This window comes from Micrasema longulum, unplaced genomic scaffold, assembly GCF_059751315.1.
Source record: "Micrasema longulum isolate JH-2025_06_02 unplaced genomic scaffold, ASM5975131v1 h1tg000176l, whole genome shotgun sequence".
NCBI lineage: Eukaryota > Metazoa > Arthropoda > Insecta > Trichoptera > Brachycentridae > Micrasema > Micrasema longulum.
This window is the reverse complement of record NW_028277381.1, coordinates 75,812-94,377: the sequence shown is the minus strand read 5'-3', so window position 1 is coordinate 94,377 and position 18,566 is coordinate 75,812. Positions and strand designations below refer to the sequence as shown.

Here is an 18,566-nt window from a genome sequence, read left to right as displayed (position 1 = left end):
ATCAATTAAATTTATTAAACTGAAATTTACAACTTAAAACAAGTTTAGGATGAAAATAAAGGCATTTACTAAATACTACATATATTGAACTGTTCAAGCACATACGAATAAATACATAAATAGGAAGTTACATAAATAGTTTGCCTAGATTTGATTTGATTTATGTATTTTAATTATCTATTAATCATCGTGGAAACCATAAATTGACCACAATTTGATGTAATTTTTAGACATTTATTGGTTTTCAGAGGTATCGATGGGCTGCAAATTTATGCATGCGTACTTATTTTATTTATATACTCTTCAAGAACGTGAAAAAATTGTATCGATCTTTTTGCGGAATAATTCGTCGGTGATGTTGGTGCAGCGAGAATTTAGGCGCCGATCTCTCGGTCGTCTGACACCAACCGGGCAAACACTACGGCGTTTAGCCGCTTGCCTAGAAGAGTGTGGCACAACACATAATGCTGCCAGGTCTGGCCGGCCCCGAAGCAGCCATATCCTGAGAATATCGTGGCTGTGGCTGAAAATATCGCAGAGGACCTCGGAATATCGACTAGACGACGTGCCGCACAATTGAGCATCAATAGGCGGTATTTACAGAGAATCTTGGTAAAAGCCTTGAAGATGTTCCCTTACAAAGAGCAAACAATGAATCAGCTGCTAGCTGTTGACCACCAAGTGCGTGTAACCTACACTCGAGTCATCCAAAATCTCAACCACGAGGAAGACAATTTTTTATCGAAAATCGACATTAGCAACGAGGCCCATTTCCATCTCTATGGGTATGTAGAAAAGCAAAATTACTGCTTCTGGGACACTGAAAATCCTCGTTCAACCTGCGAAGAACCATTACACCTGCTCAAAGCTAATGCATGATGTGATGTTTACGCTAGGAGCGTCATCGTGTCTAATTTTTCTAAAACGCTGCGAGCCGAACGACAACTTTGAACGACAAACGCTACAGAGACATGCTCAATGACTTTCTCTTTCCTCAATTAGATGAATTGGGATTGGAAACATGTGGTTTCAACAAAATGAAGCAACGGCGCAAACTACACTAGCCACAACCAATATTCTGAGGGCTGCTTTTCCGGGTAGCCTAATCTCTCGTTTTGGCGATTTGCACTGGCCGGCAAGATCGCCAGATTTAACCGTTCCAGTTTTTTTTTTTTTTTGTAGGGTTACTTGAAGTCATGGGTTTATGTCAACTAGCTTCAGACTCTTGAAGCTCTCAAAGAGAACGTTCGTCAAGAATACGAGAAACTATCGCCGGAAGTTCTGGAAGGAGTGATGGAAAATGCCCGCATGGTCGTCAATTCTGGCGGCGGCCACTTGGCTGATATCATTTTCTTGACTTAATGGAAAAAAAATTAAGACATCAAATAAACATAATTCAAAAGCAGAACCATTTTTTTCATTCAAAAAAAAATACAGCCAAAGAACTTCGGTTATAACTTTGCGCCACCTTGTAGAAATAATACTCTTTTCACACTAAACTTTACTTGTTTTTCTTAGCGTAGATAACTTATTTTTTTAAATATTTAAATACTTTACGCCATTGGCTTCGCCCACACTATAAATAGAAAGTAGGTAGTAGGTACCTTGTTTTTCTATTTCGTGCCTTAACTAGATACTTATTTGTTTTTATATTCAGATTTTAGATTATTTGAATTTCCCGTTGCTTTAATGTCCACATATGATCTTTATACAAATTTGTTTTAAAACCGATTTTTTTTTAGAAATATCGATTTTAGTGATGTAAGTTATATAATATAATAGCCACTATTTATATACTCTTATTATCAAAAGTATCGACATGTCCCTGAGTATCTACCTACCAACCTACGTACACATATTATTTTCAGATAGAACGAATACAAATAGCAATACCTACCTATCTAAAAAGCTGGCCTCGTGGTGTAATGGTCAGCGCGTTAGCCTACAATGCAAGAGGTGTCGGGTTCGATTCCCGACATGGTTAATTTGAAATATTTATTTGAAATTATTCTTCCAGACTAGAATATTTAATAGTCCCTGGGCTGATAGGTACTTGAGGTTTAAGACTGATCCTCTTACCTTCATGTATAAACAATGATGAAGATACTTGGTGTAACAATGCAGTGCCCTATGCACCATTAAGTGCGGAAAGGTAATGATGATGATCAAAAAGTAGGCATGAGACGGATTTTATTTTTAGCAAGAATCGAATTGTAATAAAAACATTTTTGTCTACTTAACTACTGTAATAAAATGTGAATTAATGGGTTCATCAAACAAGAAAAAATCATTCGTGTAGGCCTATTGTTTTATGAAAATCTGATAAAAAATACCCATGCAAAATTTCGCGTTCGCTGGAGACATTAAAACAAATGGAGTTAAGAAAAACAAAATAATAAAACAATACAAGTATTATGACTATCGTAAATGCCAAATTAACATAAAAAAAACCTTAGACTTCAGCATATTTTTGCACTCAGATAGGTACTCAGTCATGGTTAGTAGGTAGAAAAAATATAATAGCAGCTATCTATTTCTAGTAGTTATAAGGGCCTTGCTTATAAAAATGGTATAAAGTTACGCCTAGGAATATTGGTAAAATAAAGATTATTATAGTAATCGAATACGGATGGTATTTATTTATTTATTTAAATCTTAAACTAGGGCACACATATCATACATATTGTTATGTGTGTTCTAATAATAACATTGCAAATATAGTTATTTTATAAATTGTTTATCACATATGTCTTGACCATTATTTTGAATTTTGATATCTTTTTTTCTTCATAAATATTTTTTTCCATTTCGTAATACTTTTTAATTGCTTTAAATAAAATTGAATTTTGTGACTTTGCCTTTTTCCTAAATGGAAGTCTAATTTTGTTCTTTTCTCTAGTATTGTGATCGTGTTCATGCTGGTTCCGATCAATTTTTTTCCAAAATTCTGTTTTTTTATTAGAGTTTATAATTTTATGAACAAATATCATTGTATTGTAAAATATTCTTTGTTTATATGTTAATAATTTCATTTCATTTACCATCGACTTTACCCTCGTGTATGTGTTTTTTTTTCAAAATCATTCTGAAGGCTTTATTTTGTAATACAGTTAGTTTATCTATGTTTTCTTTGTTTGATAAAAATAAAATGCTACTACAGTTGTTAACGTGTGGTTCAATAATTGCTTTGTAAATAGTTTTGCAAGAGTCCTTATCAATAAATCTTCTGATCCTTCCCGAAATTGATAATTTTTTCTGCAATCTTATTTATTACCATCTTAGCGTTTTGGTGAAATGTAAGTTTTGAATCCAACATTACACCTATATATTTAATTTCAGTGACTTCATTAAGTTTTTCATTTTCTATTCTCATCCGTATTTTACCATTATGCCTAGTCGTAACTTTATGCCAGGTTTATAAGTAAGGCCCCGTATGTTTGCCTATACTACACATTTCTGCGTTTTTGAAGATAGCTGCTACCGAACGAATTCCTGCATTCAGCAAGTAAAAACTTGCCGCTGTTGGAATTGATTTTTGAAGTGGTTGGAATGTCAGTTGGCTGACTTCAATATTTATTCTAACCTGAATTCACAATTCCGTAGTACGTCATTGTTATACATTCCTGCGTAAACTTTACTGTCACTTTAATTATTCATTCTCACCATCGATCTTGCTGCATCCGTAATGAATTAAAAAAATATTTAATATATTTTGATTACTATTTATTTAACATTTATGAAAATTCCTTGTAACGGTTTAAGCGTTTTTTTTTTTGTATTTTGTTTTATTTAAGAAGGCTCAACAGAAAATAAAAAAGGAAAAATAATAAAACCCACTAAACCGCGAAACCGGCTTGTTAGCAGGTTTCTTAATTTTCCTTTACAAAGAAAAAAGTCAAAGAAACACTATAAATTTAAAAAGTTATATGAACATTATTAAGAACTAAATGCATACGTATTTTTATCACGAAATTTAGTTACAAAAATTTAAATAGATGACTTTTAACTTTAAAAAATAATCAATATAAAGCCTTGTTACATATGAGTCATTTACTTTTTTTTTCTTAAAAGTTTTGTCAACATTTTCTTTTAAGATCGGCTTAGGAATCTCATTGAAAATTTTATTTATTTTATTTTTATTTGATTTTATTTCTTTTTTTTTTTTTTTTACAGGCACCCTTGCTTTTTTCGAAAATTGGGTACCTCTTTTTTTATCTTTATTTAGCTGATATCCTTTTTTGTAATAATTCACAGGTCACAATATTGAATTAATTTACAATCTTTGCCCGCACTCTTCAACTTCCAAAGTACCGCAGAGGTCGAATTTCGTTCCATTCTTATTTGTATATTCTAAAAGAAAAAAATATATATACATATATATATGTAATAAAAAAATATTTAATAAAAAAACACTAAGCCACAACTCTAACAGATATGTTTTTATTTATATCACTACAGAGATGGGTAGAATTTTTGTTTCAAGATTATGGATATTCGAGTGTTTACAGGGCTTATGACCTGTCATAGGTTGGGTTCAAGTGGCCACTTTTATGTAGATACTACAACATTCCCCATTCCGTTTATTAGCGAATATCCATATCGGTGACATTTTTGGTTTTTGTATATATGTCATGAAACAAGGAAAGCTTTCGCTAGCGCGTTTGGAGCGCCATCTATGTATTTGATATTGAGGTTAAGTATTAAAGCAAATTACTTTATTTATGTAGCTAAGACTCTATCCGAGTTAAATTAATTACTAGTAATCGCCTGCAGATGACTCTGCAATTTAAAGTGGCCACTTGAACCCAACCTATGACAGGTCATAAGCCCTGTAAACGCTCGAATATCCATAATCTTGAAACAAAAATTCTACCCATCTCTGTAGTGATATAAATAAAAATATACCTACTCCCCCTTGGGATAAAACCCAGAATTGTGTGTGTATAAATATGTAAATATATATACACATACCAAAAATAATATTGTGTAAACAGATATGTTATTCAAATGGACTATTGAGCTTGATTTTCCAAACAATTGTCTGATATATTCTGCTCCTTATCGTCATTATGTCCCTATCCGCACCAGATGGTGCATAGGTTACTGCACTTGTAAACCAAATATAGAATTTTTTATAATTTTTACGTATTGAATATATGTTTGTAATGTATATGTTATATTTAAAATAAATTATTGAATTGAATTGAATTGATTTGAATATATTGATGACCCGTTACACAAACGTACGCTAAACAGTCTCACGCTTCAGGCGCCAGTCCAGGAACAATGAAATATTAAAGTGTAAAACCACCTTTCAGAATCCATATTACATATTGACTTTCATAACTGCTATGAACGGCGAACGGTGATTTTATTTACAGGTAAGCTATAAAAAAATATAATTTATTTGTATCAACATAGTAGGTACATAATAAAATGTAATTATATATTATAATTAAACAATAAATTGCTATTTTTTCTGTGATTCTGTGTGATTCAAAAACTCTCATCCATGAAATCAACTCAAACGACGTAACTTTGTGATATATTATATTGTGTAGCCATATTATCCATTAATTTAACACATAACTCATATAAAAGTTTATGAAAAATAGCCCAATTAATTCAGTTAGTATTAGGTATTCTCATTACGATTGAAATGTCAACTGGCCGATTTGTTCCAGAAATTAACAATGCCAAAAACGACCGCGTCGAGCGCCACATGTGCTGCGAGTCATATGTCAAAAGATCTCAAAGAAAATAGTCCTTAAAAAATAAGTTAAGAAATACTGTTTTCCAAATCTAGAATCTTTAAAGAATTTGTGTAATCTGCAAGTTTACTCTTGGAGAGAAATCCTGCCACTGGGTTTAAAATGTTCAAAATATAGTGCACTTATTTGTATGAAGAAATAAGCTGGAGTAATCGGCTATTTCTCTGGCTCATTGCTGGCGCTGGGCGCACTTTATTAATATTTTTATTTGTATTTGCTGAAAAATACAAATGGTGGCAATAATTCATAAGAAATACTAATTATCTGTTTGTTTTTCTGTAAATAAAGTTACAGTAAAACATTATTATGGATAGTCAAACATAATGGTAAGCTGCGCATAATCGCTTATATACATGGTTCGCCCCTGCTTCAAAGGAACCTGAACCCGGGACCTCAAATTTGGTGGGCGAACTATCTAACTATTACATTACGAGGCGGTCTTATCTGCAATCGATTTCCTGTATCAGAATTTTCACCTAGCCATCGAGTCGGAAACACTCTTTCCGGATTATATTTCTATTTCACACACAGCGCTGTATTTTTCATCAGTTCACACGAAAAAGGTTGTGCTCTCAGGTATGTACTCGTAACGGGGTGCGTACATGGGTTTCATGTAGTTATTTAAGTGGGGGTTCCATCTGAACTCTAAACGATGGCGTCGTGTCACGCGTCGCATGAAATGGCACGAAGGAATAGGGAAGTTTATGGGGGAAATTAATGACAGCAATGGAGAATATCTTACCAGCCATGGAGGGGTAGCCGGAGTACGCAGCGGCGTCCAGCGCATGCGCGTGGCCGTGGTGCGCGCCGCTGGCCTGCTCGTGTAACCTGCAACGTGACGCGCTGTTATTGTCTGTACTCGGAGTCATGCGGCGCTTGTAGCGCTCGGCGGTCGGAGTCCTACCTGGAGGTGTGCGATGCTGACCAGTCTACCGGGGGCTTGTACTGGGCGTGGTGAGGTAGTCTGGTAGGAAGTAACAACCCTCCGTACTGCGCCATCGTGTTGTGGTGGTGGTGGTATTCGTGAACAGCCCTAAAAATATAAAAACTCGTTTAACCACACCGGAACTGAAATATTAAGATACATAAAAGGGGTATTAGAGTAGGTCTGGTTCATTCAAATATTTAATAAACCATTGCTTATGTGTGAGTGACAACGTTTTCAAATAAAATATTCTAGTGCGTCTACTAACGCAAACAAAATTTGTATGTTTACTTAAACACATGAACATTCGAATGCATAGTAGGTATCTGTATTTCTAAATAATGTTTATTTTAATACTTATTTCGTACCTATGGAAATAGTTCGGATTCCCAGAATTATAGTTTTCTGGGTACCGTGCACCTAAAATTACTCTTACATAATTTAATTCGATTCTTTCATGTATGGTAAGTCAATAAAAACGTGAGTATTGTACCCAATTGAACATCTAAAAGTTCCTCTTAAAATCACTATTGGTATAACTTATACTTGCGTCTTAATACCTAGAGGTTGAATAATATTCATGAATAACATTCACTAAACTGAAACTCTTTCAGTAAATGTTTCTCAAAATGTAATGCCTCTTGTAAGTTTATTTAAATATGATTTTGAAATGCATTTACTTTACGGAGATTAAGTTGACCTAGCTAAATTTAAATGCTAATTTACCTATGGTGGTGTGCAGCGGCGGTATACTGCTGGTAGTGCGAGGCCCAGGGGTCGTGCGCGGCGTGCGCGGCGTGCGCAGCGTGCGCGGCGTGCGCGTGGTAAGGGTCCGCGTACAGCTCGGAGGCCGTGGGTGCGGGCTGGTACTGGCTGTTCCAGAACGAGGGAGGAAAGTTTCGGGAGGACATGGGGGATGATTCTGAAAAATAAAAAGATATTTTCAGTGTTTTTGGGTTCATGTTCATATTACGGATATTATTTAATTTTTACCTAAAAATACTGATAATTCGTTAAAATATGCCACTATAAAAACTGTTTTTAAACGCTTAATGGAACCTTTATATTATATTGTATTTTTGAGATTTTTTTTACAATGCAATCACGCTACTATCCATGATGATTTCTTTTCATTTACATATTACAATTAGATTAAGAATATTGCTTTTCTTAAATTTTTCAACTTTGATTTCTCCTTTGAAAATTGTGACTCGCGAAAATTTTATCAATTAGATTGAAAAAAACTAAATAAAGATTGGTTCTTACAATCAAAATCCAATTCCACCATGAAATTTCAATAGAAAAACCCAATATTTGATACATAATTTGCATCTTTATTTTAACGAAATACCTATTTATTTGCTAAACTGCTTTTGTTTTCGAGTATTGCTACATACCACACACCAATGGCCCGCATGTGTCGGGAATATAATATATACTGCCGAAACAATAAAATTGTCATTTTTCATGATACTTTCTCAGCTTTTGCGAATCATCTCTTGGTAATAAATTTTATTTAATAGTTACTCATGTACAACCTATTTTAAATATGTATTACATCTTAATATATAAATCTATTTTGTGTAATTCTATAATTGAAGATATATATGCATGTAAAATTGTATCAACGAATGCTTTTAAATTGTATGTTTTTTAGTATGAATCTTTGTTGAATAATCTAACAAAATAAAATATTTAAAAAATAAGAATTATTTATTTTATTTTTACACTTTATATACATATATGTACAATTTATAAACATATAAGGGCGGGCATATTGCTTAAAGGAAATTTCTTCCTACCTCCCCAAACTGTTCAGTTTGAGAAAATTACAAGTACCTGGACATATTTTAACAAAATACAATTTTATATTACAATTGAAAACAAAAATTGACTAAAAAGATTACACATATAATTTTTTTCAAAAATAAAACAACAAAAATTAACCATAAAAATTACACTATACTTTGAAGAGAGGTTAAAGGGTGAAAAGGAGAAGGAGAACGGAACAACTCTAACATTTAGATTGTGACATTTCAATCGTGATTTAAATTGTAAATAAAGAAGGGGCATCTCATTAATAAGCATTACCTGCCTCTATAGAAAATAAAACAGAGTAGCAGAGCACTTTCTATCGATCAGAAATACGAGTGGCCATACAGCCCTGCTCACATTAAAAGTCGTATCCGCTGAATTGCAAATTTTTAATTAGATAACTGTTTTGTGCTTTGCCGATTTGATTTCATTATTATTTTTTTAAGAGAGAATATCTCATATTTGAGAATCAGAAATGGATTTTTTATTTAGTAAATATGTGCAGCTATAAAATATCCATTACAAAAAAAACGCCTAACATTTTTTTTCAGTTAAGACATTTAGGCTTAGCAGGGCAGTATAGAGCGAATATGTTCCTCCCTTATTTCATTAGAAGCTTCTTGAATAATAAAACGTGCTGCGAGCGAGTACCGACTACGATTAGTAGATACATGTCTATAGGCAATGTAATAAACTTTAACGCGCTGCCTTTCATTCATTGCAACAAGAAAGGAAAACATTTTTAAGACGCATATGGAAGTCTAGGCATTTCCATGGCTTATGACCTGTAGTTAGCTGGTTTAATTTGCCACTGTGTTTGCGACAATTTAATTACACACTGTGTAACATTCACCGAATGTTTAAACATCCACATTTCCTCAACTCTTCAACATCTGTTGACTTTTGTGAAGTAAAAGAGCTGATTACCTAATGAAAAATGAATTTTTGGAATGAGAAATCATCCTTCATGGGATGAATTGCCAAAAAACAAAGTTGGAATGCTTGCTCTTCCATTTGTTGTATTAAACATGCGGTCAAAACTGAAGAACGAAATTTCCTTATAATTTTAAAACTAAATCATTAATGATTAGAGGACCACTCCCGCTTATTTTATTTGATCTTTTTATCAATCTGTTTCATTAGTTTGATAAAATAATTTATTAGATAAGTACGAGTTGGTAACCACTTATTATTTTTAACTACACCAGTCTGACAATGTCGGTTACGACGAAACCCGGTCACCGGTAAAAAAAATAAATAATAATTATAAATAAAAGTGGAAATAAACTATATACGTATTTTTATTATTATTTTTAATTAGTTATGCTTTTAACTTTATTATTTTATTTTATTTATAAAAGGTAGGTACTGTATTATTTTTAAAATTGTATTTATTTTTAAATACAAACATATGTACGGGTTAAATGGTTATAAATATAAACTATAAAAAATGAAAATATATCAAAATAGTAGGGTCTGTAATCCAATAACATGTATTCACTAAAAACTTTAATCCCATGGAGTTGGGACTTTTGTCTCAAATAATGTGTAATAAACTGCATGTATGTAAATAAACAAATTAATTATGCTAAAATAAAGCAACCGCGGTTTAAACTAAATAATTAATAAATAGACTACATATTGAAATAAAATAAATATGGACAAAACAAGGAGATAGAGGGAAAGAAAAGACGGAAATTGATGAGGAGTGGTGAAGGATGAATGAAAGAAAGTAGGAGGGGAAAATTGCATTTGATTTGATGACGACAAATAAAGAGGAAAAAATACAAAACGTATATCTTCTGTTATTGTGAATTAAGCCTATTAGTTTTCTTCTGTACCTATTATATTGAGTGTTAAATATATCAAGACTTTTGAAATTCTTGTTAAATGTTTCACATATACGAGGGATGGTGGAATGTATCCAATGATTAGTTTTAGATTATAATACATTTAATTAAATCGTTACATATCGTCGTTACACATCAAATATGGGCCTTGTGACTCGGAGCACATTCTGAGAAAATCATAAATATGCGACTTTTTGGCATAAAGTAATTAATATTTTAAAAAAATATATTACTAATTGAAAAACACTGTATTTTTCCTACTTCGTCTATACACAGAAGTGTTATTTTCAGTTAAGTTTTTTATTTTTAATCGTTTTTATCGATTTTCTCAGAATGTGCTCCGAGTCACATAGCCCATATTGATGTACAACGACGATATATTATGTATCATTGATTTTATAATTATGTTCCGACTTGAAATAAAAGTTAGTACAAACAAATGAACTTTTGTGATTGTTTCAAACATTTTTACTTCGGTTAAGACAAAAAATAATTAATTAAAAGATAATAATATGTTTATAATTCATATTCAAAATGGAAATCAAACCAAACAAATCGGTAAGTCGTGACTACACTTAAATAAACTGAATAATTAGTGCATAGAAAATTTATTTTAAACATTAGCAAGTTTAAGTCAATTAGTTTCTGATGGAAAAACCGATTATATTCGAATACACCATAAATGACATACTGTTCGAATAGGTGAGCGAAATAGAAGACACGCGTTTGATGTTAAACTAGATTTTGTTAATCATATTAACAACATAACAAACAAAACCATTAAAACATTAGATTTCTTGCTTCGCATTGTCAAATACTTTAATTCAACGAGATAAATATTTTGTGTGTAGCACTAGTTCGTAGTCAGTTAGAATATAATTCTACTGTGTGGTCTCCTCAGTATAGAAAATAGAGAGAATTCAAAGAAAGTATTTGAGATATGTACATTTTAAATTAAATATTCCCTTAGATAACATAAATAACACGTTTCAATTGATACTATAAATTTAATTTTATTAGAAGATCGTAGAAAAATAAATGACAAACTCTTATTTTAAATTTTAGATTCAGAGCTCGATTGTTGTGAACTCCTGAAATTTATAAACTTCAAAATACCGAATCGGGTTACTAGAAGTACTGAGTTGTTAGCAACTACATAGGTAAATCTATGCACGACACTCCGATTCCGCGTTTACATTCCTTACCAACAAATTTACTTGTGATATCAACATTTTTAATACAACAATTATTATTTATTTTAAAACGTTCTTAAATACATTGTTTAACGCTAATTATTAAAGTCGATACAAAACATTATTCTTTATGCGATTTTTTCTCTGTTTTTGATGTGCATTATTATTATCCAATGCTCTTTCTGAAATATTTTTTCTAATATTTTTAATATGTGTACCACATATATTATTATCTTATCCACTAACTGTAATTTAATTTTTGTTGTTTATTTTAAATATTAATTTGTTAAAACCTTACTTTTAAATAAAATTTTTAAAAAAATACAAATTGCTTTTAATTCTATCATTTTTTTTGTTTCTTTATATACAATACCTACTGTTATTTTTTTCATTGCATATTTTTATACTAAACTATTAATGTTAGGTACATTACAACTATATTTTTTCTCTTTTTTATAACGAAAAGTTTTATTTTCGATTTTGCATTGCAGTTTGATTTTTTGGTTTCTTCATGTCTATAATAAAAATATTTTGTTATTGTTAAATTTTAAAATTATTACTATGTTTGTTACCGGTATTTTTTTTGTAAATGCCCTTAAAGCGTATTGTAAAACTTTTCTTATTAAAGTCTTTCGAAAAAATAAAAGGATGTTTACATGTGTATATTTTTATTGATTCCTGTTAAATGTAAACTTCAATTATTAAAAAATTAATGTTTCTAAATTAATGGTTTTCATCCATATCTACACCAAACAACGAGATATCAATAACAATAATGGGAATTATTTCAATTGACGCAGGATACATTTAGTAAAATGTGGTAGTAAAAGAGTGATCATATCTCGAGGTCCCAAGTGATGTGTTCCTCGGGGTAACGTGACAGCCCCGGAATGCGATAGGCTGCCGGATAAGCGGCCAGTATTGTCCACGTGAAGTTAACGTGTGCCACGGAATTCCCTGGCCGGTGACAGTAGACGGGTCACGGGAAACGGGACACGGAGCCGCCAGCTGTCACCAGACCCCGCGGGAGGGACCTTATCTGCCCTAGTCTCTAATACCATTCCCGCGGAATCCACAATTCCCGAATTCCACACCGATTCCCTGGAATATCTAAATTAGAAAAGTAGCTATTCGATAGCTGGAATTAGGCAGGTGGAGATTCCAAGTCGCCGCGTGTTCGTATACCTAATCATATGACTCTTGTTACTAATGAGTGGCAATTAATAGGATATGAATAGCTGGCGGTAGCGGTGGGCGATGCTGGCTGATGGCTTAAACGGACGAAAGACGATGGGTGTCCATTTTCTGCTTGGTTTCAGATACAAAACGCCATACAAACCGCCTTCTTCTGACGAGTTTTCTGTGGTTTCCTCTTGAAACAGGTCACAGCCGAAACATCTTACCGATCCTTACATAAAATAACGAAATAAAGCTTTTCCTTAAAGTAAATATTTTTAAGTAAACAAATAAATAACTATCGCTTTGAAGTATATATTAACCTTGTACATTACAAGCAAGGTAAAAGAATAATACAACTACATATAAATAAAAAAAAATTAAAAAAAAGATACAAAACGCCAGTGCACCGACGCAACACCTAATCAATACACGATTACTTGGAGAATACCTACCGAAAGTAGTAAATATGTACCTGCCATTTATCGTATAATTTATTTTTGTGAAAATTGTGTGTAGGCCGTGTAGGCACACGCAGGACGTAGTTTTTTTAGCGCTATTGTGTCCACGAAATTTAATGCTGGGAATGATTTTAAAAAAATATTAAGTGATACCTGCAGGAGCGAGGCAATTTGTATACCTTGACAATTTTTTTATTACGCACCTTCTCCAGAAGATGTTACTTTAAAAAGTAATCAGTTGGGCATCTTTATTCATTTAAATAAATTCCACCTTATATTATATTGTTTAGCATGTTGGACTAACGTAGGCAGGTACCTTAAGATTTCGGGTTTAATTCCCGATTCAGTCAAAAATTAAATATTGAAAAATGCTATTATCATCTTGTTTTTGGAATATATCAATTACCGAGAAAATCTGTACATTAATACGTAGAAGTTCAGTGCTACGGAAAAATGGTTAAAAAAAACATTTTTTTTACACGCGGTAAAAGTTACAGCATTTAATTTTTCGGCGAAGCTTCTCGAAAATCTATTAAAAAAAATATTATTTTGAAACGTCACAAGTTATTGTGAACAATAACTGATCAATTAAAGCGTCGTTATGATTTGTGATAGATTTCCGGTTTCCAGTTAGCCATTTTTTTCAAAGTTTAGTGTATTTTGACAGCTACGGGGTTCTACTTTTAAATAGCAGCACAATTCACCGAAAAACTTGTTACGTCACGGGCGGAAAAATTTCAAAATCACAAAACTGTAAAAAGTCATAGCAATGACAATACCATACATATATTTTTCTTTAATTGGCTTAATTTGATAGTCTAGTTAAACAGAAATAAAACACCGAACTTCCTCATTGAAATAATCGCTTCATTTTTTGCCTCCAACGGGCGTCGGAATGACATTTAGTTTCTCTGTTCAGAGAAATTGCTCGGCCATCATCAGGTAACAAGCGCAATAAATTCCGCCATCGCTAAACCGATTGATAAATGAGCCGAAACTTGGTTTCACACGGTGCGGTGTGTAATTTGCATCCAGCTTGATGCTGTCTCGCTCTGGCGGTAAGGAATCTGTGACATCATCGGACCGCGGTTTTGGGGGGACTAGGAGAAGAGTAAAAGAAGTCTCTGTAGGCTGTAGGGTCCTATGGGTCAGTTCTAAAAACTCACAAGATTTTTTTTTTCTCTCACGGTGTTAGCTTTTCCTATAATATTTTATGGATTCAAACATTTTGAAAACAAAAAATGTGATATACGGTGATTGTAATATGGGATTTTCTTTTATCTGGAAGCTGATATACGGTATGATATTTCATTCACTACACTGTATAAAATACTCTAAAAATTCATAGTAAACGTTTTTTATTTAATCATAAATGTTTTACATACATTTTACAATTTTTTATTTAACGTTTCTACCTCTCTATTTTTTTTTAAGCCAATCAACAGGCTTTTAAAAGCCCTAACAGATTGGCATTATTGAGTATTTATTATAAAGTAACACTTATACCCGTATGTAGGGACAAAACTTAAGGTGAGGAAAGTACATTCTAATTTTATATGCAGAGAATAACCCGAAGGTGAGGACAATGGAATGTACTTTCCTCACCTTAAGGTTTGTCTCTGCATACGAGTATTAATCTAAACAATTTTAGATTTACAAAGGTATAATTATGGCATAATCTAGGCGGACATGGCAAGTGTGTCATCGCGAATCAGGAATGACAACACCGCTTGCTTCTTGAATGTTTGCTTTCGCTGTAGGCACACATCGACAGTACCGTTTAGTTAGATTTCGTTTACTGTTCTTAGGATCTTTGGCAGAGGGGAAAAGAATCCCATGTAAGTTTTATAATTTCCCACGGCAAAGACAGGATTGGTACGCAAGTTACGGCGAGGTACGTTAAGGTTTATCTGAGCAAGGATATCATGGGCATCGATACAGTTAGATATTAATTTGTGCAAGAATATCAAACCATATTCCTTCCGAATTCTAAACTAAAGATGTGAAATAATAGTTGATTATGAAAGTATTTGATCCAATTCTAAATATTAACGATTTTTTCAATTTACGTTGCACCGATTCAATCCGCGTTATATGAATATTATAATTAGGAGACCATATTATAGAATTAAATTCAAGCAAACTACAAACAAATGATTTATACAATTTAATTGTAATTTTCGGGCTTTCGAATGGTTTAGATTTTCGCAAAATAAATCCACATATTAAAACTGTGATGCAGCTGTATGCCCGTGTTCAGAAAGAGAGTTCGTTTTACAATGATTTATTTTGCACCTTTTTTGTAATATTTATGTTAAAACATTTACAACAAATATTTTTGCGAGTGCCCATATTTAATTATAAAAATCGATCGATACTGCATGGAAATTAGAATGAAGTGGGTTTTATGTGATTCTTTCATTTGAAATTGAATAGTTTTATATTTTCGGATTGTTTTATTTCTAAAGGCAATGAATTTATTAAAATATTTTTTTCCCGAGAAAGAATAGTAACTTAGTGTTTGCACTAGTTTTGCACCAAATATTAGATCAAAGGGATTTTTACTTCGTAAATTTTGTGAAATATTGACTTTATTCTATTTGAAAACCTGTATTATATATTCTTGTTTAAAAAAATTCCTCAACTGTATTTGCACAAAATTATTAGAAAGGTTTATGGTCATTCGGTTGTACATAGGAAGTAAGTACTACTGACTTTTCAACAATAATAGATGAACCAGAGATTCAGTCTGTTTGTATAATATACTCATATAAGGGTTAATTTATTTTTATTTTTGCTGTATTTGTGTGCCTGTATGAGACTTACAAACCTAAAATGCATCTCTTATGTATTGCTTTTTTTCTATTCTTCACTGTTTTACAATAAATCTTATATTCTTTTTAATAATTTAATTCATTTAACGCAATAGCCCTTGTGAGGTTACCATTCACTCCATACTGCGATAAAACAACTCTATCAACTCTATTAAATGCCTTTTGTAGATCGAAAAGAGCGCTGAAAAGTTTCTGGTGTGAAACAATGGGCAATATTTAGAAAGTAAATAATTACAAATTGCAAATATGGCTAATGGCTATTAACGCTAGTACTGGCTGGCTGGCTATTTGCATGATGCGAGTCAGGGCGGATGAGGAGGTGGACGAGTTCCAGGTTCCCGTGGGTAGTAAGACGAAGAATGTCGGTCCAGAGTTCCCACACTAATGAAACAATAATTTTTTCGTTTGTCCTAGACGCTAGTCGCTACCTTTGTCGTTTTGTTTTTTACGATGTCGCGGCGCTGGGCTTAAAGGAGCCGAATGTTTTCCCCGACGACGACAGCCCATCGCGCATCGTACCCCGCCCCCGCCCCCACCACCGCTCCCGCGGCATTCGGACTAAATCAAAACCCTATCGGAATCAAAATCAGACACCGCCAGCATTGGTCATAGTCCATACTCCATACTCGACAGTCACTAGTCACTAGCCACATGACACACGGAGACCAGGCGACATCCGATAATAAAAATCGATGATACAGCACTTTGATTTGATAGTAAAGATGTAAGTTTTTATTTTTATTTACCGTATTGATTAATGAAAAATACGTCGCTTATTGAAAACGATGATCAATATTGATCCTAATCTCACATTACTCAACATTTATTTTTCTATAACATAAGTATTTTTATTATTTAATTATTTTATTTTATTTTATTTGGAATTTTTACAGCTATTACAAAAACAAAAGAAGTAGAAAAATATTAACAATACTTAAGCCAATTTAAAAAATCCACTGTAAATCTAATGACACATAATATATAAGAAAAGAGTTAACGTAATTGTATGTGTATGACGTTTGTATTCATGTGTGTGTTAATGTGTGTATGCGTAAATGAATGAGGGAGAGGGTGCGTGTGTGTGGGTGCGTAAGTATAAAAAAAATAATTGTATAAAACTTAAATGGTACAAGAAAGAGCTTGGTAAAAAGTTATAAACCTTTTTGTTTTTTTTTGTATATAGGTGCAAACTAATTATTTTAATCTAGTTATTTAAAAATAAATATTTGAATTGAATATTTTGTTTTCATTTTCTAATTCGCTAGTATTATACGGACTCCCTGCTATTAAATATGTTCACTTATTTATTTAAAAAATTTATAAAATAAATAAATAAATATTTAAAAAAATAATGTTTTTTAATAGTACAAATTTTGACAAGTCTGTTTTTTGGTTGGCGGGAAGATATTGCTTTAAGCTGTGAGTCCGCCAAAGTAGTACATAATATATTTCTGTACATGAAAGTTTAAAGAAATTAGTAACATTCGATATTAATTAATTTTTTTATATCTATGTTTTATGTAAAATTTTCTGTAAATTTGAAGAAGTTTTTATGCAAAGCGCTTTAGTTATAATCACTGAATAATATTTAAAGAAAATAAAAATATCAAAGGAATGTAGGTAGGTACTAAAAATATAACAAAAAAATATGTAAACAATGATGTATCATTTATGTACATAATAAATATTTCAAATGTATAGAATTTATTGCAAGCTTGATTCATAAAATTGTTATAACTTTTGTGACACCTGCTTAAAATTGATCAATAAAACTATTTTCGGAGTACCTACTTACTCTCGAAAAAGGTCTTATAAGAACTATAACGCTTATAATTTCTTCAAATAATCATCCAGTACACCTGTTCGTGTTTATAATATTTATGTAGATCTGGACAGTGTACCTAATGCTGGAAGACTTTTCTAGCGGAGCTTCAACAGAAAAAGGTCGATGATTTTAACCAGATAAAAACAGCAAAAAGTCATGTTAGATGTTACAAAAAAGTCAAAGTAATAATCGTAGGAATTTCCCCGTTGCCAGAGAAGCTAGCCGTGATGGCGGATAAAGGAGATTTATGTGAGAGCCGCTCCCTACAGCGCGCTACCAAAGCGCAAAGGATCGGTGTAGCTAGATTGATTTGTTACAATATTTCCATGCAAATAGATACAAAACTCCCAATAAAACCGTCAGGCCAGACACCGCCGGCATGGCACAAGGAAATAGTCTCATATCAAACATCATACAACATAATGTTATTTTTTTATTTATTTTATTCAAATGCACAATACATCAGCACGACTGACAATCACAATGTACATACATATAATATGAAGAAGATTAATTAATTATTATGTAAGTCTTAATACAGTACCTTCAGCTAGAAGAGATTTCCAGAGGCAATAAGTCTGTGATATTATGCTATCTATATTATTGATCAATAAAATAAATATTTACAAGAGGAAAGTTTGTAGGCTAAAATTACTGCATAGGTATCATTTAAATTATATTAAATATTCCTCAAAATTTTCCCTTAACACAAAATA

At 32.2% G+C, this 18,566-nt stretch overlaps 1 protein-coding gene across 1 annotated transcript in view; it reads right to left on the bottom strand.

The window, feature by feature from the left end:
* vg (transcription factor vestigial) overlaps positions 1–18,566 on the bottom strand; it is a 117,922-nt gene that overhangs the window by 25,742 nt on the left and 73,614 nt on the right. The window contains exons 4-6 of the mRNA XM_088242896.1: positions 7,423–7,618; positions 6,676–6,804; positions 6,514–6,599 (exon numbers count right to left, since the gene is read on the bottom strand). Coding sequence (XP_088099022.1) covers positions 6,514–6,599; positions 6,676–6,804; positions 7,423–7,618 — 411 coding nt within the window. The remainder of the gene's footprint in view (positions 1–6,513; positions 6,600–6,675; positions 6,805–7,422; positions 7,619–18,566) is intronic.